The sequence below is a fragment of the Acanthopagrus latus genome, chromosome 24 (genome assembly GCF_904848185.1).
Source record: "Acanthopagrus latus isolate v.2019 chromosome 24, fAcaLat1.1, whole genome shotgun sequence".
In the NCBI taxonomy this organism is placed as follows: Eukaryota; Metazoa; Chordata; class Actinopteri; order Spariformes; family Sparidae; genus Acanthopagrus; species Acanthopagrus latus.
The window spans coordinates 4,453,662-4,476,318 of NC_051062.1; the positions used below are offsets into that span (position 1 = coordinate 4,453,662).

At 41.1% G+C, this 22,657-nt stretch overlaps 1 protein-coding gene across 13 annotated transcripts in view; it reads left to right on the forward strand.

The window, feature by feature from the left end:
• LOC119015035 (peripheral plasma membrane protein CASK-like) overlaps nucleotides 1-19,066 on the forward strand; it is a 47,285-nt gene extending 28,219 nt beyond the window's left edge. For 4 of the 13 annotated variants that reach the window (XM_037090611.1, XM_037090600.1, XM_037090602.1 and 1 more), the window contains 17 exons: nucleotides 477-598; nucleotides 766-843; nucleotides 1,402-1,482; nucleotides 2,887-3,075; nucleotides 3,170-3,248; nucleotides 3,565-3,650; nucleotides 3,961-4,029; nucleotides 4,117-4,185; nucleotides 4,490-4,525; nucleotides 5,186-5,224; nucleotides 5,712-5,908; nucleotides 7,755-7,870; nucleotides 9,345-9,425; nucleotides 14,958-15,038; nucleotides 15,263-15,465; nucleotides 15,824-15,907; nucleotides 17,151-19,066. In XM_037090611.1, the coding sequence (XP_036946506.1) occupies nucleotides 477-598; nucleotides 766-843; nucleotides 1,402-1,482; nucleotides 2,887-3,075; nucleotides 3,170-3,248; nucleotides 3,565-3,650; nucleotides 3,961-4,029; nucleotides 4,117-4,185; nucleotides 4,490-4,525; nucleotides 5,186-5,224; nucleotides 5,712-5,908; nucleotides 7,755-7,870; nucleotides 9,345-9,425; nucleotides 14,958-15,038; nucleotides 15,263-15,465; nucleotides 15,824-15,907; nucleotides 17,151-17,327 (1,787 nt within the window). In that variant the 3' untranslated portion in view covers nucleotides 17,328-19,066. Of the gene's footprint in view, nucleotides 1-472; nucleotides 599-765; nucleotides 844-1,401; nucleotides 1,483-2,886; nucleotides 3,076-3,169; nucleotides 3,249-3,564; nucleotides 3,651-3,960; nucleotides 4,030-4,116; nucleotides 4,186-4,489; nucleotides 4,526-5,185; nucleotides 5,225-5,711; nucleotides 5,909-7,754; nucleotides 7,871-9,344; nucleotides 9,426-14,957; nucleotides 15,039-15,262; nucleotides 15,466-15,823; nucleotides 15,908-17,150 lie in introns of all 13 variants that reach the window. The other 9 variants (XM_037090605.1, XM_037090608.1, XM_037090610.1 and 6 more) reach the window with 6 other exon arrangements.
• The last annotated feature ends 3,591 nt before the right edge of the window (nucleotides 19,067-22,657 follow it).

Below are 22,657 nucleotides of genomic sequence, written 5' to 3' on the forward strand. Positions count from 1 at the left end.
CAGACAAATGTAGCCTTCTACACCTTTGAAGAAATGCAAATTGTTTCTTTTGTTTTCTTCTGCATATTTTTGCATTTTTCTTGGGTGTATTGCTCCTTACCCATCATCCACACTGACTTTTCTGAAGTGACTTTCTCCTGATCTTGTATTGATGCCATGTACCGCTGTTTCTCTGGTTTTGCTGCATGTGTGGGCGATGCAGCAGGTACTTGGGGTTAAATAGTTTTGAGTGTTTGTGTGTGTTTTCTGTCGTGACATCGTCTGTTTGTCTACATTTGGTGTTATTTTTGGTATTTGTTGTTTTTTGCCTGTTTGTAGAATGTGAACTGTGTTTGTGTTTGTGGAAGAGTCTGTCCACGTTCAGTGTTTGCATTTTGTGTTATGTGTTTGCAGGGACTGCTTGGTGTACTTGTGAGTATGTCTTTGTGCTTGAGGCTCTATTTGTTTGTATAACCTTGACGTGTGTGTGTGTACAGGGGCAGTGTCACAGGTTTTGGACAGTCTTGAGGAGATTCATGCGCTGACGGACTGCAGCGAGAAAGACATGGACTTCCTCCACAGTGTCTTTCAAGATCAGCACCTCCACACCCTGTTAGATGTGAGTAAACCACAATAACACACCTTCCTCTGTAATACTGAGAGTGACCAGTAGGTGTCATGACTAGTCAAGCATAAGATCAGCTTAAGATGGTATTTCTCTAACATGCTGCTTTCACTTACTATCCTTGAAACTTTCTAATTATATATTGTTGTGTGTCATTTCAGCTTTATGACAAAATCAACACAAGGTCGTCCCCTCAGATCAGAAATCCCCCAAGTGATGGAGTGCAGAGAGCCAAAGAGGTGAGGAACCTGCGCCTTCATGTTCCCCTTTGTGTGCCTTTTAATCCACTCATCTCATCTGAAAATGCAGATTTTTCTAGTGATTATGGCACATAATTACTCCGTCAAGGCCTGCACAATGGGTGTTGCTTACTCAAAAAGCTTCTTGGCAAAGCAGTTTGGTATGCTGCAAATAATCAATGATTGATTAATAAAACAGTTTTCAATTAAAGTTCTCTGATTCCACCTTCTTAAATGTGAATGTTTTCTGTTTTCTGTTTTTTTTTTTTTTTAACTTCTTAATGCCATTCAACTGTTAATCTTTGAGTTTTGGACAAACCAAGACATTAGAGGACTTTGGGAAACACTGGTTAACATTTCTCACCTAACTAATAAATTAACTAAGAAAATAGTAATAGTGGCTCGGGTCTGCTGCCAACCCAGAGTGTCAGTATTTGATGAGCTGGGGATGAGACTTTGTTGCCTCAAAAGCATTCGATATTGAACAGACCAGGATCAGACTTTTTGCTGGGACTTCTTTAATTCTTAAGACTCACACCTCTTTGTTTTCTTGACCAGGTACTGGAAACTATCTCATGTTATCCTGAGAACATGGAGGCCAAGGAGCTCAGGAGGATCCTCACACAGCCACACTTTATGGTGGGATATTGCAGACACAGAAGAACACACACAGACACCCACACACACACATTCTTCCTTCAGATCTTGTGTGTGTGCACATAGGGTATGCTTATCGGTGTCAGAGATTATAATGTAATGTGTCAGAAGTAGGGTTCTTCTCAATCCACATAACTCCCTCGGCCACAAAGCTGCTTAGCACCTGAGCTTGGCGAGCCCTGGATGGGGACAGGCACACACAGGGACTGGAGGTATATGCAGTATGGCAGGAAGAGCTGAAGAGAAAATGTGCTGAGGGGCTTCAGGCTTGCTTCAGTGCGGATACACAGAGGCTGTAGACTGAGACTGTCCCGGACTGAAACAGACCTAAGACGAGAAGGAGAATTTGGGAGGACATTATTGACAGACATGGAAACTGAGTCTGTGCTGGATTTCATGTGAAGGTATGACATCATTGGAGTCCGTACTTACTGCAGCTGAAGGTGAAACTTGGCTTGAATCCGAGTTAAGTAGTTTTGCAATATTCCTTTGATCTATTGTCACTTAGAAAACAGCTATATTTAGGATGATGGAAGTTTGAATTAGAAGAGGCTGGGGTGTTTCCCTGTGCTGGTTCAGGGACACTTACTGAAGCCGTCATGCCTTAGGGTTGGTTTAATCCAATTAGCCCATCTTGTCCCCTGACCTGACTGGCTGGGGATTTTTTTATGCTGTGGTTCTGTTGCTAGCAGAATTGCTATGAAGGGTTATGAAGTCACACACGTTTCACTTGCTGATTCTTTCATTTTTCCTGTGCAGGCTTCATTTATAAGGCAACAATCAGTTAAAGATGTAGTTATGATGCAGTGGTTTGTTGGTATTCGGTGACAAACCGACTCTGGACTCGCTGATAGAAACATTTTCTTCTTCAACAGTTGTTCACCATGAGCATCTAGTGCCAGCTGTTTCAACTCTCTAAGGCTGTCATGCATTATCACTGAACGTGTTGCTGCTCTGATGAACAGATGTGATCATTTGTCAAGTGCAGCCAGTCCATGTGTTTATAAAAACTCGGTGTGTGTCAGTAACATGATTTGTGCCCAAAGAGGATTAGTGTAAGCCACACTCTATCTAACATTGGAGTTATCCACTCACATACACAAAGTGATGCTGTCTGTACAACCACATGCACCTTCTGCTTGTTTGGGTTTGATAGTTTGTTTTGTTATTGTCATTGACACAGGAGTATCTTTTCTCACCAGCACAGCTTCCTTCTCACCATTGTTTACTTATATTGTAAATATTGTCTGCGTGTACGGCATTAATAGTTGTGTTACCTGGCTTAATTCCAGTTGGGTCCACTGACAGAAAGAACAGGGATACAAAGGTCGCTGTGTAGTTGGAGCCATTAGTTTTAACATTCATGACCCTCTGTGTACATTCCAGGCTCTGCTGCAGACCCACGATGTGGTGGCCCACGAGGTCTACAGCGATGAAGCACTGAGAGTGACCCCCCCACCCACTTCACCTTACCTAAACGGAGACTCCCCAGACAGCACCAACGGAGACATGGACCTGGAGAATGTCACCAGGGTTCGTCTGGTGCAGTTTCAGAAGAACACTGACGAGCCAATGGTGTGTAAACTGAAACTTGGTCTTTTCATCCAACCAGTTCGCTTCTGGATATATGTTCCTTGACTATATTATTAAACCTAATTCTCTCTTTCAGGGCATCACTCTGAAAATGAATGAGCTCAACCACTGCATTGTGGCCCGAATCATGCATGGTGGAATGATTCACCGACAAGGTATGCATCCATATAAAATTAAGAGCAACCATTAAACCTTGCATGCATATATATTGGTAAATTTTTACCCAATAATGTTGTCATCTGATGAGATTTTGAATAATGTCTTTGGTTTTCCTCTTTTTCACTGGACCACACCTTATAGTTATTGAAAGAAGAATTAAATGCAACTCTTCCTTAACAGTAGTCGGGGCCCCCCTGGAGACTTCTCAGTAACCCCTTGGGTTTTCAAGGCCTTTGCTTTGCCAGGCATGATGTTTCATCACCCAAGAGCCTCATTTGTAGCCTTTATTAATTCATTATATCTCTGCTTCAGGGACTCTGCATGTAGGAGATGAGATCCGAGAGATTAATGGCATCAGTGTTGCCAATCAGACTGTAGAACAGCTCCAAAAGATGCTGGTAAGTAACACAGATCAGACTTTTCAGAATCTGGAGTGTGTAAGTTGCTTTTCTGGCCCTAAACGTTACTTTCTGTTTGTTTATGTTTTTGTTTATGTGGGGTAATATAATATCAGTAATACACAAGAGTATTATTTCACAAGAGTGACACATCTTACTTTGCCTGAAATATGAAGAGCATAGTAGCAAACAGAGATTTGAAGTAAGTTAAAGTGAGTAACTTTAGTACTGGGCTGAAGGGGCTTTCACCATATCACTTTCTTTATGATCTTGCTATCAACGTAACATTCATTATTTTTTGTCCACGCAGAGGGAGATGAGGGGTAGCATCACCTTCAAGATTGTACCCAGTTACCGATCCCAGTCCATGTCTTGTGAGGTATGGAAGAAACAGCACAGACACTTGCATATATGTTTGCACCTTCAAAAGGAAGAAAAACAATTTATGTTGTATTTTCTGTTGTAGAAAGAGTCACCGGATTTGTCCCGGCAGTCGCCAGCCAATGGTCATGCTAGTGTCACTAGCTCCATCCTGGTATGTTTGTGCTTCTGCTTTTCATTATGAAACACACAGGGGAAAAATGCCAAAGGGAACACATTTAATATGGCATCTTTTTATAAACACAGCACACAGATAAAAGTTAAGTTATTCCTGGGGTAAGCCAGTGTGTCAGGTTTATACCACCAAATCACTAAATCTGAACCAGCATCAGTGTCATTATCTATCTATGAATGTCCCCACAGAATAGTCTTTCTTTTGCTATTTTTTGTCTCCTGTTTATATTTTGTGGTTCCTGTGAATCAAATACTTACACATAATCTTCTGTCATCCCACCCAGGACCTGCCATCAACGATCCAGCCAAAAGGCCGCCTGGTGAGATTTCCGAGTTCTTTACACCTTAACTGCACTCCTCACTTTACATTGTGTCCGCCTCCATTTGCCTTACAATGCATTACTGAGATGACAAACTAACACTCATCCCATCAAGTCCAAATCTGCATGTATGTACTGACTGTGTATGCACTTAAAAGCATCTATCCATTCTTCCTTCCCCACTCCCATCAAGTTTCACTCTCCAAAGTCGGGCCTCAATGCTTGACTGCTTTAGCCTTCCTTGAACATGGGAAAGGATTCCTACACAGTTGTTTCAAATAAATTAAAAATAAAGGCAGATGTTAGAGAAAATGTCCGTGTATTGTAATATAGCCTTAAAGATGGGCACTATTCCTTGCTAGATTTTTTTGATGAGAAATGCAAGTCTGTAACGTAACAAAATTTAAGACTGAAAATGTTTGGAACCCTGATTTGCATTAGTTATGTCCTCTTACTCATTTGTTGTCGGCCATTTTTGTTTGTTTCATGATGCGCTTATTCTCCAAGGTCTCACACACAAACATAAAATGCAGTACCAACACTTGAATATATAAGATCCAGTAGTGGGTCCTTTAGCACACCTCCTTTGTTGATGCCCCCCAACGTTTTCTACTGCATGATATATGTGTAAGTGTGTGTGTGATGCTCTCAACCCCATAGATCTCCAGACCTGCTATCAAGGACAAATTGTCCATCAAGGTAAGATGTCTCTAAGTGGACCCTTCGTAGAAGTAGATACCAACTTCTTCCACCCCCATCGCAAAGTTCGGTTCCTCATCATAGTGGTGTCTAGATCCCATGCTAGCTGTCAAGGCTTAATCTTCATAACTGGTTTGTCAGTGGACATAAAAGGCAACACACACAAAAAAAGTGGATGTTAGCTGCCAATAAAACCGATACGGCCACAGGTGGAGATGTGGCAGAGCGCTTTGGTTGACCATGTTCGTCCTGCTGTTCATTTATCTAAATGTCTGTGCCCTTTCCTGCTTTGGCTTACACGCTACGCTCTTTGATTTTCCCTCTGCTGTCTTTTTATCTTTTAATGACAAACGTCAGCGCCGCATTTCTAACTTGTCAATTTTTCAGCCAGCCAGTCTCCACTCATATGGGCAGCTTCGCAACACTATCCTTGCCACTGTGTCAGCACCTAAAAATTTTGTTTTGTCTTACTGTCCTGCCCTTTTAGATTTATGTACGTGCTCAGTTTGAGTATGACCCGGCCAAAGACGACCTCATCCCATGTAAGGAGGCAGGCATTCGCTTCAGAGTAGGTGACATAATTCAGATCATCTCCAAGGATGACCACAACTGGTGGCAGGGAAAGCTGGAGAACACCAAGAATGGCACTGCAGGCCTCATCCCCTCACCTGAACTACAGGAGTGGTGAGTAAAACACACAACAATTAAACAATACAGTTCAGCACCACCAACACTAGAACCTCCATTAAGGTACTTATACCAGGGCTCTTTTATTGACTGCATTAACTTGGTGTACCTAGAGTTGCACTGATTTACCTTTTTTTTCATGCTGTGATGTGAAAATTAATAATTATCTTACCATACACCTTTACTTATCACTATGTACTATGGTACTGAATTTTACTGACGATACAAACATGTGTTTCAAGTTAGTGTCAAGTTCCATGTCTGTCATACATAATATTTTTGGAAATTAAAACAAAGCATTGTATGTTCAACGAAATAAGATACTCATCCTATTAAAGGCCACTGATGATATTATTATTATTATTATTATTATTATTATTATTATTATTATTATTATTATTATTATTATTATTGATAGCTGTGTAATACTGTGTACTGTGGAAAATTTCTATGGTTAAACCATAGGGAAAAAAAAGTGACCCCTCTAACCCTAGGTGTTGTTTCACAAGAGTCATTATATGTGGATGACATGAAGTTGTAGGTTTCAACGATACACAGCTTATTAATATTATATTTAAGATACTGAAGTGACAAAGTGCGCAAAGATCAAAACTCAAGCTTGTGGCTACGGTTGGATGCTCTGACCTCTTTATATTGGCAGGTTAAGCATTGTAAAGCCAGTCATTCCAGCCACGATTTGAACCTGGTTCTTCTGTCAGATGTGACAGATGTGTTCTCAGCATACCACGACAGGACAACAGACCCAGAGTGCTACACTGACTTACAAAATGCAAGTGAAGGGCCACAAACTGGGCGATTGAATTGAAACATTGAACACAGTGCTTACTTTTGTGAAAGTACTTTTGACCAAAATCATCTGGTCTCATACTTCAAGTATAAATCCACATTAACTGATTTTCTGTGTTAACATTGGTGTTTCATAGAAAACTAACCTATGAGAATGAATTATAACTGTAAGATACAGTATTTATGAACGACAACATGAAAAGCAATAACTACCCATATAATTTAGCCTGATAGGAACAGTTGAGATGTTCAGCTCTCTGAAAAAACATCAAAGGCTAGCGTCAGGTCTGATGTTGAAATGCACGGCGCAGACAGTAGACAGTCATGATTTTTAACGTGACTTGTTTAAGTTCAATCATGTCTCCATCTCTACAAGGACATTACCCTAAGTGCAACCAGAGTAACTTGTCACCTTTTGTCCAATTGAAATGCAGACGGCGCCCTCTGTTGGAATTAAGATAAACAGCAACAAAGATTCAGAGTAGTCATTTGCCCAGAGATTCATGAACATGCTTCTTCTTACTGATTTTTTGAAGATTGTTTTTTTTGAGGATGTCGTGGGCAATATTTTGCCCAGGTGTGGCTTATACAGCACTTTTTCTGAAAGCCACTGTTATATGTGCAGTAGTGACCAGAAAAAAATATTTAATTAATTCTTATGTATGTATACCTTCAGGTCTTAAGTATCTATAACAGGGCTGCCCAAAGTGTCTAACAAGGGAAACACATGTAAAAGTAATTTTTAAAAATGAAATGAATGGCTTTTGCCATTTAATTTACTGTGAGATTAAAAAAAATCTTTGGGGTGCCCATTAGCTCGGTTGATAGAGCGGGTGTAGAAGGGCCTGTCCTCGCTGCGGCGGCTTCAGGGTTGAGTCCTAGTGTGGGGCGCTGCGCCGCTTTCGGCCCACCTTTACATTTAATGTTGGAAACAGTTTTGGCACTTGAGATCTATAATAATCTAAAGCCATACATAAATGCAGAGTGACAGACAAGACCAGGTAATTTAACAGTATGTACTGTATGTCCTTTTTAGGCGTGTAGCGTGCATTGCCATGGAGAAGACCAAACAGGAACAGCAGGCCAGTTGCACCTGGTTTGGCAAGAAGAAGAAACAGTACAAAGACAAGTACCTGGCTAAGCATAATGCAGGTAAATCAACAAATTGTGCAACAGAGCTAGGATAACCTACTACAAGCATCTCATTTGATAGCTCACTAAGGCAGTATAGTGCAACTTAAAGCAATGAGGAAGTACTCCATCTAGCTGCGCATTGACCCTAATTGAGGGTGCAAAATGCAGTTTAACTTAGTAGGTGAAAGTTTCAGGAGTATTATTGTATCATTGAAAATCAGATGTTTGGATTGAAGTGCCTAGGTTCAAAGGTCATGTGGGATAAATGATCATATTGTTGCACCTTTGTAATGTAATGGTTTGTGTAACTGCTGCACGTGTGTTGCGTTTTCCCTTTGACAGACCTCTCCAAATGCCGCCTTGTTTCTCAGTAACTAACAGTGTTGCAATTAACAGCTTTTGATGTCTACGATTTTTTATGTTGTTTTTTTTTTTTTTTGTTCAATTGTCTTCTTTTATGGTGTCTTTTTATTAACCCTTCCGCTCCCACCCTTTGTCCATATTTCATGCTGTCTCTTACCCAATGACTTGGCTGCATGTAAGTAACTCCAGACAGCTGACGTCCAGCTTCTGTGTTTTTCTTCCTCCTCTTTCTGCTTTTAAACCTTGTCCTCTTCGTAATGTCTCCTTGACTTTTGAATGACGGCCGCTTTGTTTGGTTTGTTATAAGAAATGTAATTCAAATTGATGAGATGCTACTCAGCTCAGCTTGGTTATGTTTTTCAGTCTGACCAAGGTTAGTGCAAATAAGCAATTTTTAATGCTTTCTCAAGGTATTTGACCTTCCTCTAGTCTGCTGGGTGCTTGTTTGAAAGAGCAGTTGTTGTACATTATGGCATAATTTGAATAACTCTGCTCTAAATATTGAAAACCCATGTGATTGAGTACGCTTGATTTAAACCACAGGGACCAAGAATTGAAATTAATGTTAATCTCATTAGCATTGCTAGTGCCCCCTCCGATTCTCTATTAGGTTTGCATGTATTTATTGAGATGCTTTTTTTCACACCATTGTGGAGTATGTACACCCAGTCTCCAGTTTATCACTTCCAACTAAAAGTTTGATCCATCAGCCAAGAAATAAATCATACCTTCTTGTTGTAATGTTGAGCTTTTGTTTCAACAGATCAAGATTCAACTTAATGCCCATGATGGTCTAAGCTTGAGAATACCATCACACGCTAAACTCCAAAATGACCATTAAGTTAAATCAACAGGCTTAACAAGAAACTCAACAATATAACCTTCAACAAGTAGCATTTACTGCAGGACTGTTGTATCGGACTGTATAAGGTGAACCTTATAAACTGGTGACTGAGGGTATATTATCTTGCCTCACAATCCACAGAGAGAGTGAGTTAGATTATTAATATTAACACATATTAACCTTTTTAAATAGTGAGTGTATACTCTATGTTGCATCTAACCCTAGAATGAAAGACAATTTACAGCTGATTGCGTACTAACATAATGTTTTTCCTCTGCTCTGCAGTGTTTGACCAACTAGATCTGGTAACATATGAGGAAGTGGTCAAACTGCCATCGTTCAAGAGGAAAACACTGGTGTTGCTTGGTAAGTATTTTATCATGGTAAAATTGGTGTTTGTCTCTCTGGTTGGGGTCATTATAGTGACTTCCTCCTTCAGAGATTTGGGCTTTAAAAGTTTCTGAAAAATTAATCAGAATCTCAAGGTCCAATTAGATTACATTTCAAAGAGTTATGTGGTTATATTGATGATGATTCAACACAGAAAGGGGGAAGTGGAAAAGTTTGTGGTCAGTTTCACAGTGGAAGAACCACAGACTTTTCAGCATTTTAACCATACACTGACATTTCACTGATTTGCACAAAAGAATATTTTCTCAAGCTGCCCACATAATGCCCACATGTGCAGTGAATTAATTATGGATTAATTCATGAAGCAATATGTTGTTAGATCACCTCGTAGAGAGTCATAGGGCTGGGCGATAAAAGATCTCGATAATGATAATATATTTCTGACGTTTAGTTTAGATAAAGGTTTTGGGTTTTTTTTGTTTTTTTTTTGGAGTCCATTTTGCATTTGGTGAATGCATGTTTCTGGCCCCTCCCACTCACAACAACTGACTGTTGTCGAGCCAACACAAGAAAATGGAGTGACGCTGAGATCGAAAAGTGGCTGAAAGTATGTCAATTGCTGCTCAGCTGTATATACCCATCCTTGGAATGCTATGTTGCTGTTATTCCTGCTGGTATCCCACCGACATGTGCTGATTGAGACTGTAATGCCATTGAAAGACCGTTGGATGGGTACCGTTGACTCGATAGCAGAAACTTTGAGCCAACCAACCAAACAATACTGACAGGTTTTCTTTATAAGGAGAACACAATAATGCAGTACTTCATGTAAAATCTATGTTGCAGAACATTAACCAGTGTGGCATATTATGTTTCATATTCACTGTACTTTAAATGACCAGAATTGATGTAGATTTTATGGTTGGTTGGCTCATAGTTTCTGCTATCGATTAGTCAGACTGGCTACGGTGGCTGAGATCATAGACATATATACATAGACGCCTCATTGAACGCTGGACTGTACATCAACATCACTGCCATATTGGCTGTGGCAGGAGTCAATTTTTGTAAAGCTCCTTCTACAAAGTGCTGTAAGTTAATGCATCTCATCTACACATTCAAACACAGATGAATATATTTGGCAAACAGAGAGGAACCAAAAACAACTTCTGTAACGTTCTCTGATGATTGTAAATGTTCACTACTTCTTATATGTTTAGTGTACAGGTAGACACCAAACCACAGGACTGTTAAATATGAAATCTGTGTCTATAATAACCAGATCCTGACATGTAAATGTGATGTCTGTCTACCATACTGTCAATTAGATTAATTTTATTTTGAATGTGGACATCTGACTTCATAGTGTATATGAATCAGAATCTCAATGAGAGCAGCTGTAACGCAAGCAATTTTCTGTCGGGGATCATTAAAGTATTTTAAGTCAAGAATATGCTCTAACCACTGGACGACTTGCGCACCATGGTACATATTTATAATAGTAGCCAACTGCAACTTTACTCTTTTTTTTTTTTTTAACCATTAAATGTTATTGTATACATTATCATATGTTATAATGTTCAGTCACTGAGTATATCACTTCACTGCTAAAGAAAAGAAAGCAGCTCATTGCCAGTTGCAGCTTCTTTTGTCATGATTGTTATTAGTACTTAGATTATCAAAGTGCTATAAATTAATGCCTGTCATACCTCGGTGAGGTTGGAGGAGTATGGAGCCTGATGTCTAGATAGCTCAGTGTGTTGGAGGACTGTCATGAAGTTTGAGATTGTCAGCTTAATCCTTGAGTCAGTCTGAGTTTTGAAGACAGCTCTGCAAATAAGAGCCAAAAGCTCAAAGGAAGGACATTCAGGTATCCGCTTTTGTCCTCCTGTTAGCGCTGCAGGATGAAACTAGGGTTAGAAGTTTTGGGGTCGTGTGTTTGATTCTTAATTGAAATTTGAAGGTTGATCAAAAAACTGAAAGAAACAAAGAGTATCAGTCAGATCCACTAGCTCAGGCTTATAGAGGCTCGATCAGCAGTCTGGAGGGTGTAGGTTCAAGCCCTGGGTAGTTTGTGTGATTTTTTTTAAACCAACTCTTAATCCCCAGCTCATTAGCTCAGGAAGATAAAGTGCTGCTTTGTAGACTGAACGTTATAGGTTCAAACCTTGACAGAGATTTGAAGGCTGGTTTCTACTTGTCTCCAGCAGCTCATGTGGGCAGTCAGACTTTCTCTGTCACAAGACTCTGACTTTTGAAGTCCAACACTTAAAATAAAAACAAAAAAGGAGAATGAGTGAAAACCTCCAAGAGACTGAGTGTTTGTCTGCTGCATCTAATTAGCTCAGCAGGTTAAAGCCAGGGTTGGAAGTTTTGAGGTCGTGGGTTCGATTCTTTTTTGAGTTTCGAGTGTTGAGGTGCAAAAGAGTGAAATGTGACAGAAACACGGCGTATCAGTCCGACCCAGTAGCTCAGGCTGATTGTGAGGTTGCAGGTTTGGTTCTTATAATACTTTGTGGCTTCAAACCCTGGGTAGTTCATGTAATTTTTGAACCTGATTTCCAAAACAGAAGTGAAATCCTCTCAGAAACAGAAGTTTATCCCAAACCCTTTAGCTCAGGAAGAAAAGTGCTGCTTTGAAGACTGAAAGTCATGGATTCATACCTTGATTGAGTTTTGAATTCTGCTGTCAACCTGTGTGATCCAGCAGCTCAGGCGGACACTCTACAGGACAGAGTTTGATCTCATGAGACTCAGTGACTTTTGAAGGCCAACACTTAAAATGGAAACTTGAAAGGACTCAGAGAAGAACTGTGTCTGAGGATCCTGAGTCTTTATGACGTTGCTGCTCAGAGGGAATGAAAACCTCAGAGAGACACAGCAATTGTTACATCCAATTAGCTCAGCAGGTTAAAGCCAGGGTTGGAAGTTTTGAGGTCGTGGGTTTGATTCCTGCCCGCGCTGGTCTGTCGGGCCGAAGGGGGGGAGCTGTTTCTCCTCCCCGGTCTTTCTGAGAGATGGAAGCAGGGGGTTATGAAAAAATGAACCATCAGCAACTGAACTTTTACTGTTTACTTTAAGTGTGAGGATGGGGCAAAGTTTTAAAGGTTTTGTGAGTCATCAGAGCAGGAAGAAGCCTTTGTGTTACCCCTTAATGAGCTTCATGAAAGCAGCTCATGAGGTCATCTTTCAGTCAGCCTTTATTTGTTGATTTGCTAATTGCCAACAAAAGTCATGTGATGCCACTTTCCAGACTGAGGAAGTGTAAAGCAAACTCCTTGATGACTTTAAGTAAAATGCTTGGCAAAAAGCAAGCGAGGCGTTCTTTGTGAATGTATATGAATGAACCCTTGGTGTAAAAGCATAATTCCGCAGAGAGAGTGACTTTAGCGAAGTTTTGTTTTGGGGCAAGCAAATTTTCAATGGGCATGCATAGGTGAACATGTGTATTGTTAAAAGACTAAGAAGGCTGGACAGAAGATGCAACTTTGCTCTTGTATGAGCAGGGTCTGTAGAGATGAAGACGAGCATTGAGAAGATTGTTTGTGTCCAGGGAGTTTACTAAAAAGAAGGTTTTTGAAGAAGTGACGTTAGCAGCAGCACGACCGGTGGGCCAGCATGGACTCCAGAATGCGACCTAACAGGAAGGAGAGTGATGGTGGGCCTCCTAGCTGTTTGATGGCAGTCGGGGATGGACAGTTAGTATAGTTAGTTAAAAATAGTGATTTTGATGGTAGCGTACGAGTGAGGAGTGCCCCAGCATTCCAGTGAAAATGAGGTTGCCTGAAACGAAAAGTATAGGTGATTTTTAAAGTTTATGACGAAAACAAAGAGTGAAATCCTCTCCGAAAGAGAAGTTTGTCCCCAACTGATTAGCTCAGGAAGATAAAGTGCTGCTGTGAAGACCGAAAGTCGTGGGTTTGATTCTTGATTAATCTTGGAGTGTTGAGGTTGAAAAGAGTGAAATGTGAAAGAAAGAGTGAGTATCAGTCAGATCCAGTAGCTCGGGCTGATAGGAGCCTGGTGAGCAGTTGTGAAGGTGGTGGGTTTGAGTCCTGATTGAGTTTGTGTTTGATTCTTATAAAAGTCAGAAGTTTGAAGTACGAATTGAAAAGCGCCCAGAGAAGTAGTTGAAGTGCCCGGCGGACTGGTGGAGCAGTGGGTCTGCTCCGTGCTTGTAGCGCGAATAGGCGCTCGCACAGGGTTCGATTCCCTGCACCAAACCACAGCATGAAAAATGTTTGTAGGAGTGTTTTCATCTGACAATGTTTGTAACTCTGTTACTGTGATAATAAATGAAAGCTACATATTGAATCCATGTCAGAGCCTGACATGTAAGTGTGACAACTGTGAGGTTGGAGCCATACATTTCCCTCATGAGTAGCACCTAGTGCCAGGAGAGATAACTTCCAGTAGAGTCATTAACTTTTAGTAGAGTCAGAGAAGACAAATCATAACGTACAATAGATATGCACATTCCTTTATTTACGGCAATGTGTTAAGTTAGTATAGTCAATAAAGACTCAAAAAAGGTACACATTTAGAGCAGTGCTTGCTATAAAACCAGCCCGGTGGAATAACCACGACATACCACTCCGAGGATTGGTATATACCTACCTGCAACCAGGTAGGACACTCCTGAATTAATGGGGACTCAATGAGTCGGCATAAACCAACTCAATTAGTTTGAAATATGAGCTGTAAGAAACAGGCTGCACACTTCCAACTTGACAGTGAGGTAACAATTCCTTTCCCCAGGTTCATTGTTAGCATGAGGTTTAAAATCAAAATATTGCTTACAAGGTCCTTTTGAATATGGCAACACATCATCCAGCATCTTGTCGGTCAGCTGACTGTGGTAAGTGAAATGTGACTCCTACTCTATTTGCCGCTGCAGCTGCTGCATGTAGCGTGTGTCAATAAGCAAATTGACTACTACGGCAAACCTAGTATGTTTTTCCTTGAAGCCCTGTGTAGAGGACAGTTCTGTCAATACCTACACCTATATGCTACTGCCAGGACATCAGCAGGAAAACAATGTAACTGAAAAGACGTCCTTTGTGAAATGCTGTATCAACTCCATCAAATCACAATACTAAAGCCTCGTAGTAGCTGAACTTTCAAATATGTTTACATTTCCATACAGCTACAAAGAATATTAATTTTGTTCCCATATCTTACAGGAAAATCCCTCTATAGTTGCATTAGATCCTAGGCAGTGCAGACAGGAGAGATGGTTGGACCCTAATAGCACACAAATAAATATAAACAGACAATCCAAACCTATCTTTTAAGATCTTATCTTATGCATCCTGAAATTGCACAAACTCCAAACAGACATCAGTTGTCAGTGAACAATAGTTAAGAAAACTGAAGAAAGACAGAGGCCATTCACACCAGACCCCAAAATCCCTGTCCATGACCACCTGTTATCACATAAAAACGCCACAAATCATTTGCTTCACTATCATTTAATTTTTAAAAGTGTATTACAGGATTTACCAGCCTATTGTCTAATTGAGTATTGTCTCTGTCTCCCTCATTCAGGTGCACATGGAGTTGGTAGGAGGCACATCAAGAATACACTCATCACCAAACACCCTGACCGCTTCGCCTACCCCATCCCTCGTAAGGACACACATACAAACACTTACAAAGCACTGAAAATGCATCTGAAGACACCAGCAGTATAAACTCTCAGATCATTCTTATTCAAGGGTGTTTCTTAACACTGAGGAGGAGAAAGACATCACCTAGTCCGAAGATTCAGGGCCATATATTCTCTCAGCTATCTTTTATGTAATGATCTTCATCTGTATCCCTCTTAACTGTCCATCTGTCTCTCTACTCAGACACGACTCGTCCTCCTAAGAAGGACGAGGAGAACGGGAAGAACTACTACTTTGTGTCTCATGACCAGATGATGCAGGACATCAGCAACAATGACTACCTGGAGTACGGCAGCCATGAGGATGCTATGTATGGAACCAGGCTTGAGACTATTCGGCAGATCCATGCACAGGGCATGATCTCCATCCTGGATGTTGAGCCACAGGTAACAAAGGAATGTAGTGTCTCAATAGCTAATTTCAAATGTGCACTTCATTTTAAATGACAATCTCATTAAATAAAATATAATCAAATAAAAAATAAAATAAAAATAATGACAGCAAGCTAGTTGCAGCCCAAAGACAATATTCATGTTATTCATCCACCTGAAGAGAGTAACAGATTCAAGAGTCAACTGAGTAGCATTTCTCATACACATAGGAACATATTTCAACAATCATGAAATACTGTGAATCACAAAGTTTCATCATTACAAAACAAGTCACAATCTTTACACACACATTGGAATAGCAGAATACACGCATAATTAAAATAAAATAAACTTTCTGTGTCTCTCTCAACAGGCATTAAAGATCCTCAGGACAGCTGAGTTTGCTCCCTATGTTGTCTTCATCGCAGCTCCCACTATCACCCCGGGAATGACTGAGGTGCTGTCACGTATACTTTGTTGCGTCCTCTCTCACTCATGCTAACTGTTCCAGTGTATTTGCACGTACTAACTCTCATTCAGTCTGAATTCAGACACAGTGGCATTTTAGCCTGAATTCAGAGGCAATTGTGTGATAACTACCTTCATCTGTTTGTCATCCTTTTTGCTTTGCTCAATGTTTCTCACACTGCACTGCCCTGTGTTCTTTAAGCATGCTTATATTTTCTTTGGCATGCCTATTTTCATTTGCACTCAAGGTTCCAAAGTGGTGCAGGAAACTGCCTGTAAGTACTGGTTAAATCATGTGAGTTAAGCTTGTTTGGAGATTGTAGAAAGGCATGTCTGGCCTCTGTGTTTGTGTAGCGCTAGTAGTAGTCTAGCTTTGTCCACTTCATTCCACTTGATTTCCTCTAAATCCTCTAATCCCTCTAATAATCCTCTTAATTGTGTGCTCTCTCAGTGGTTCATCTTCATTTTTGATGTAACCTCATGTATCGTTCTTGTTTCGACCAACCCTTCCTCTCTATTTAATTTTTTCTCTTCTTCCTGGATCCTGAACGGTTTGAGGGAAACATCTCATTCCTATTTTTATTTTCAGTATTATGATAAACCTCTGGCCTGCATTGGTGGTCTAGTTAGCATTACATTTGAAGTTTGAAGGCTGTATGATGTTTTTGGATAGCTTTTTTTACAGATACATTACTTTAGTATGACATCATTACTGGCAGAATTGGCATAACTCAGAAACTGTCAAAATCACAACATTTTGATGAAGCGTTACATTTATTGACACTCAACAGGTGACATCTGCCAGGCTAGCTGCTAACTGAATTCCCCAACAATAACATGGTCTTGAGAAAGTTGGTTTTATTTAAACAAAAGAGATACAGTTTAAGCTTTGTTTCAATCATCAAAATGTTTTTGTCCTGTCAAAACATAGTGTGTTCTGCTTGAATTTTACTTAATCATACACAGAGCTGACTTAATTCAATAAAGAAGTTGTGACCTTAACTGCTCCCATCCAAAAAATGATGAAAGTCACAAAACTTGGCCCCTTGCCATTATAAAATTATTCTTGCAACTCTTTAATATAAAATCATAGTGAATATATGCAAATGAGTATAAACAAATCCTAAAAACCGGATCACAAATGTCTTGAAGCACATTACATGCAACAAATACAACAAACACCTAAACCAGCAACTGAACTCCACTCTGTTTTTCCACGCTCACACCCTCAGGATGACTCTCTTCAGCGGCTCCAGAAGGAATCAGAGATGCTGCAGCGGACCTACGCTCACTACTTTGACCAGACCATCATCAACAATGAGATTGATGACACCATCCGACTGCTGGAGGAGGCTGTAGATCTGGTGTCCACCACTTCCCAGTGGGTCCCTGTCTCCTGGGTCTACTGACATACACTAAACGGCAATTCGCTCATCCCCCTGAACAATCCATCTTCGATCCAACACGGATGCTAAACTTTGTTCAACATCCCCTTGAATCACATCTCTCTCATCAGAATCATTCATTTCTGTAGATAAACTGTTGCTGAAAGAGGGAAATGAAGAAACTAATGACTCACGACAGAGACTTCATCCTGCCCCCACAACCCCCTTTTTCTCAACAGCCTTAAAAGGCATATTGTTGTGTATATATATACATATATATATATAAATGATAAAAAAAACTAAGTGAATATGGTTCTGTCCTTATATAGTTGAAGGGTGGGGAGTGGAGGGGCAGTGTGGTAGATATTTTGTACTTTTCTTTTGTAATCGATGGATGGGTGGTAACATTGGAAAGGCAATAGCGAGCATGACCATAAAGCAGTCTTATGTGGGTGCCTGTGTGTGTGTTGACCTTTAAAGGCACTTCTTGTGGTACTCTGTGTCCTCCCCTCCAGCATCTCCCTGATCTCCTCGGCCCCTGTGACAAACAAGCCGAACTTTGAAGCACATTAGAAGCTGCTGTAGTGGCGACAAGTAACTCCCTCAGCTCCAAATGCAAGTTTGAGTGAAGCAAAAAAGCACAGGAAACTTGGCAGTTTCTTTCTCCCTCACCCACCCCTGACCCTTTATTTATTTCACTGGCCCTCTGTGCCTGTCAGTTTGTTGAAGGAGCACACTGCATCCTCTACACTGTCTTTCTGTGTGTTGCTGTAGCCTGTTGTACCATGCTTCCCTTCTCAACCTCTGATGGTCTTTGTTTACATCTCAGTTTGCACAAAATGGACAATGAAGATGACGTGTACTGGATCTCGTCAACTCACAGTTCTTATTTGGTCTTGCCTACTCTCTTCTGGCTATGTTTACCCCTCTTCCTCCGTACATGAAATGCTAATCAGTGGTAAATGGACCTGGAAAATCATTCTTGGGCCTTGATCAGCGATGAACAAGCACTTACACCAACCACTAAACATGGCTCCTGAGCTGAAGACAAAAAAAAAAATAAAACAAAAAACATAACGGAAAGGAGAAAAATAAACTGCCTTATCAGAGCCTCGGGGAGGACATCGGTAACACCTATGCACGCCCCTGGTTCCTGCCAGGCAGACCGCCACGACAGCCATTTTCTTCTTTCCTCACTCTAATAGTGAGCTGCGCTTGTTGAAATTAAAGTGTTGCTAGGAATCATGGAAGGGGAGGGCCTTGTGTAGGTGGGATGAAACCAAACCTAGAGCCACCGTTTTGGAACTGTTAACTGTTGTCTTTAAAATATTAAAAAGGAGTATTCTTGTTTCAAGGGAGAGAAAATAACTCTAAATTTTGTGTGTAAATGTTTCAATGGTGCGTAAGTCATACGAGTGAACTACCAAGAGCCAGTGTATATTAATCCTTAAAAGAAGCTCAGTACGTGACATAACCTCTTCAGGCTTTACCAGAAGTGGCACAACTCTGCCCCACCCTCAGTAACTTAGTAAGCAAGTTGAAGGGTCTAAAAAAAACACACACAAAAAAAACCAAGTGAATATTTTCAACTGTGTGGTGTGGCTGCTGTTGTTCCACTTCAAGTAAAGTGTTTTCATTTCAAGTCCTGTGTAAAATACCTCTGCAAATGACAAAAGCAGCTCTTCTGTATGAAATGTTGTTCTTTTTTGTTATTTCATTTTTCAAAAAAAAAAATATATTTCCTTTTACGTGTTTAAAGTTAACTGCCTCGTCTTACTTCTTTTTGTTTTCTGATGTGTGAGTGTGAAATTTAATGTGTGTGAAATAATTTGAGAATTTTATACATCAGTCCACCTGGGATTTCACTCAGTATAACATGCTGGAGAACTGCTTTTTGAAACACGGCTTCCAAAACAAACAAAAATCCTGGATATTGGCTTGTTGCAACAAGTGAAGGATTTGTCTATTGGATTTCCAAGTGATCCGTTTTTAATGAGACACTCCCTCAGACATGACTATGTAAATCTTTTCTATATTCAATGTCATGCCCACAAGGAAAGCATAATGAAGGTCTATATAAAATCAAATTCCTCTCATAAATAACACAACTTGCATTGTTTGCTTTAGTCATAATTCTACTGCCTAAACCAGCCCCATTCTCTGAAAACTGATTGATGCCCTCATGAAACTCAGTTTAAAAAGCTTCCAGGCCCTGCTTAAGTAACATTGGAACACGTAATAAACAGATTTCCTTCTCCATCTGTATTGATTTGAAGCACAGTTTTCAAGGAGACACAAGTGTCTGGTCATTAAAAGAGGATTGCAAAGCCTCAGTGGAATCTGTTTGGGTTTACTAGTGAGATCCAAGGCCTGTACTTCTCCAGTGTCCCTGAGATTGATAAGAAGTATGTATTTGCACAAGTTAATTACAAAGGTGACATTTGAATAGGATTTTTCTTTTCAGCAAACTACGAGCGCAAAAAAAAAAACATATAAAATGTATCTGCTCGAAGTTGTGCCATCAAAACCACCTCTGGTAGTTGGTGTGAGGCTTATGCAGCTTACAGCATTACTATGCTAGTCAATGGTCAATACTGAGATCGAAATGAGTTTTAATTATACCAATTAGTGACTCTGAAAATATCATGCGTTCATTAAACTTTTGGAAACAATTATTTCAAATAATTGCTTTCTTGATTAACTTTTCATAATCCTTTTCAATAATTCCTAAACAGGAATTTAAATTATAGATTGATGACCCTACAACTGAGAAAGTCAAGTTCTCCAAGGATCTCAAAGTGTAAAGAAATGTCCATACATCAGTATATAGATTTAAAAAAAACTAAATTACTTTTCACAGCTAAAGAGCATTTCAATTTTCAAAAGTTAAATGGATTATTCACTTCATCAGCACATTTTTAGCTGTCAATTTCATACGCGATGCCCCTGCTTGTTTTGTTCACTTTGTGCCTGTCTGGTTGATGGAGCATCTTGTCAAAATGCAGCATACAGGGACTACAGATGAGTCTGTGTGTGTTAAAAACAACAACAACAAAAAAAACACTGTTTACCCCTTAAAGCACAACCACAAACACTTTGAGTTCAAACCAACCTCAGAATATAGAATATCATAGCTGCAAACTGAAGTTACATCAAGGCTACAGCTTCAATTCAATAATAGATGCGCTGAAAGAATCTGCACAATATCAAGCTGACCAGGTTGGAATGTTTCTACAATCTCTAGTTAAAAGACCTCCGACCGTCGGCTCGCTTAGCTCGGGCCGGTAGGCGGGCGCCCGGCAGCCCGCAGGTCGTGGGATCGAATCTTGCTTAAGTTTTCAGGGTCGACGCCGGAAAGAGGCAAATGTCGCGGAAAAGACCTCCGACCGTCGGCCCGCTTAGCTCGGGCCGGTAGGCGGGCGCCCGGGAGCCCGCAGATCGTGGGATCGAATCTTGCTTAAGTTTTCAGGGTCGACGCCGGAAAGAGGCAATTTGATTTGATTTGAAAGAGGCAATTGTCGCGGAAAAGACGTCCGACCGTCGGCTCGCTCAGCTCGGGCCGGTAGGCGGGCGCCCGGCGGGTCGTGGGATCGAATCTTGCTTAAGTTTTCAGGGTCGACCCCTTAAAGCACAACCACAAACACTTTGAGTTCAAACCAACTTCAGAATATAGAATATCATAGCTGCAAACTGAAGTTACATCAAGGCTACAGCTTCAATTCAATAATAGATGCGCTGAAAGAATCTGCACAATATCAAGCTGACCAGGTTGGAATGTTTCTACAATCTCTAGTTAAAAGACCTCCGACCGTCGGCTCGCTTAGCTCGGGCCGGTAGGCGGGCGCCCGGCAGCCCGCAGGTCGTGGGATCGAATCTTGCTTAAGTTTTCAGGGTCGACGCCGGAAAGAGGCAAATGTCGCGGAAAAGACGTCCGACCGTCGGCTCGCTTAGCTCGGGCCGGTAGGCGGGCGCCCGGCAGCCCGCAGGTTGTGGGTTCGAGTCTTGTTTGGGCTCAATTCTTATAACTGTGGGACTTAAAAGCTGAAATTCAAATGCGCCCGGAGAAGAGGTTCAAGTGTGAAACGGACTGGTAGTGTGGAGGGTTACGCAACCGGCAGGTCTGTGACCTACGGTGCTACTGCAGTAACCAGAGGCGCATGAGGCAGGTTCAAATCCAAAGCCTGCCAGTCCGCGAAGCCGGGGGAGGGGGCCGTGTCCCCTCCCCTGGTTTCTCAGCAATGTAGAGGGGGGGTTATGTTAAAATGAACAATGACTGAGCTGTAATTTTGTTGAAATGACACAAGTAACAGACAAACTAGCCTTCTTGAAACAAAGACGCCTCCTAGCTTATATTAGAGGAAGACTTGCTTCCTCGCAACTAGAAGAGCTTGCCTCCTAGCTTATATTAGAGGAAGACTTGCTTCCTCGCAACTAGAAGAGCTTGCCTCCTAGCTTATATTAGAGGAAGACTTGCTTCCTCGCAACTAGAAGAGCTTGCCTCCTAGCTTATATTAGAGGAAGACTTGCTTCCTCGCAACTAGAAGAGCTTGCCTCCTAGCTTATATTAGAGGAAGACTTGCTTCCTCGCAACTAGAAGAGCTTGCCTCCTAGCTTATATTAGAGGAAGACTTGCTTCCTCGCAACTAGAAGAGCTTGCCTCCTAGCTTATATTAGAGGAAGACTTGCTTCCTCGCAACTAGAAGAGCTTGCCTCCTAGCTTATATTAGAGGAAGACTTGCTTCCTCGCAACTAGAAGAGCTTGCCTCCTAGCTTATATTAGAGGAAGACTTGCTTCCTCGCAACTAGAAGAGCTTGCCTCCTAGCTTATATTAGAGGAAGACTTGCTTCCTCGCAACTAGAAGAGCTTGCCTCCTAGCTTATATTAGAGGAAGACTTGCTTCCTCGCAACTAGAAGAGCTTGCCTCCTAGCTTATATTAGAGGAAGACTTGCTTCCTCGCAACTAGAAGAGCTTGCCTCCTAGCTTATATTAGAGGAAGACTTGCTTCCTCGCAACTAGAAGAGCTTGCCTCCTAGCTTATATTAGAGGAAGACTTGCTTCCTCGCAACTAGAAGAGCTTGCCTCCTAGCTTATATTAGAGGAAGACTTGCTTCCTCGCAACTAGAAGAGCTTGCCTCCTAGCTTATATTAGAGGAAGACTTGCTTCCTCGCAACTAGAAGAGCTTGCCTCCTAGCTTATATTAGAGGAAGACTTGCTTCCTCGCAACTAGAAGAGCTTGCCTCCTAGCTTATATTAGAGGAAGACTTGCTTCCTCGCAACTAGAAGAGCTTGCCTCCTAGCTTATATTAGAGGAAGACTTGCTTCCTCGCAACTAGAAGAGCTTGCCTCCTAGC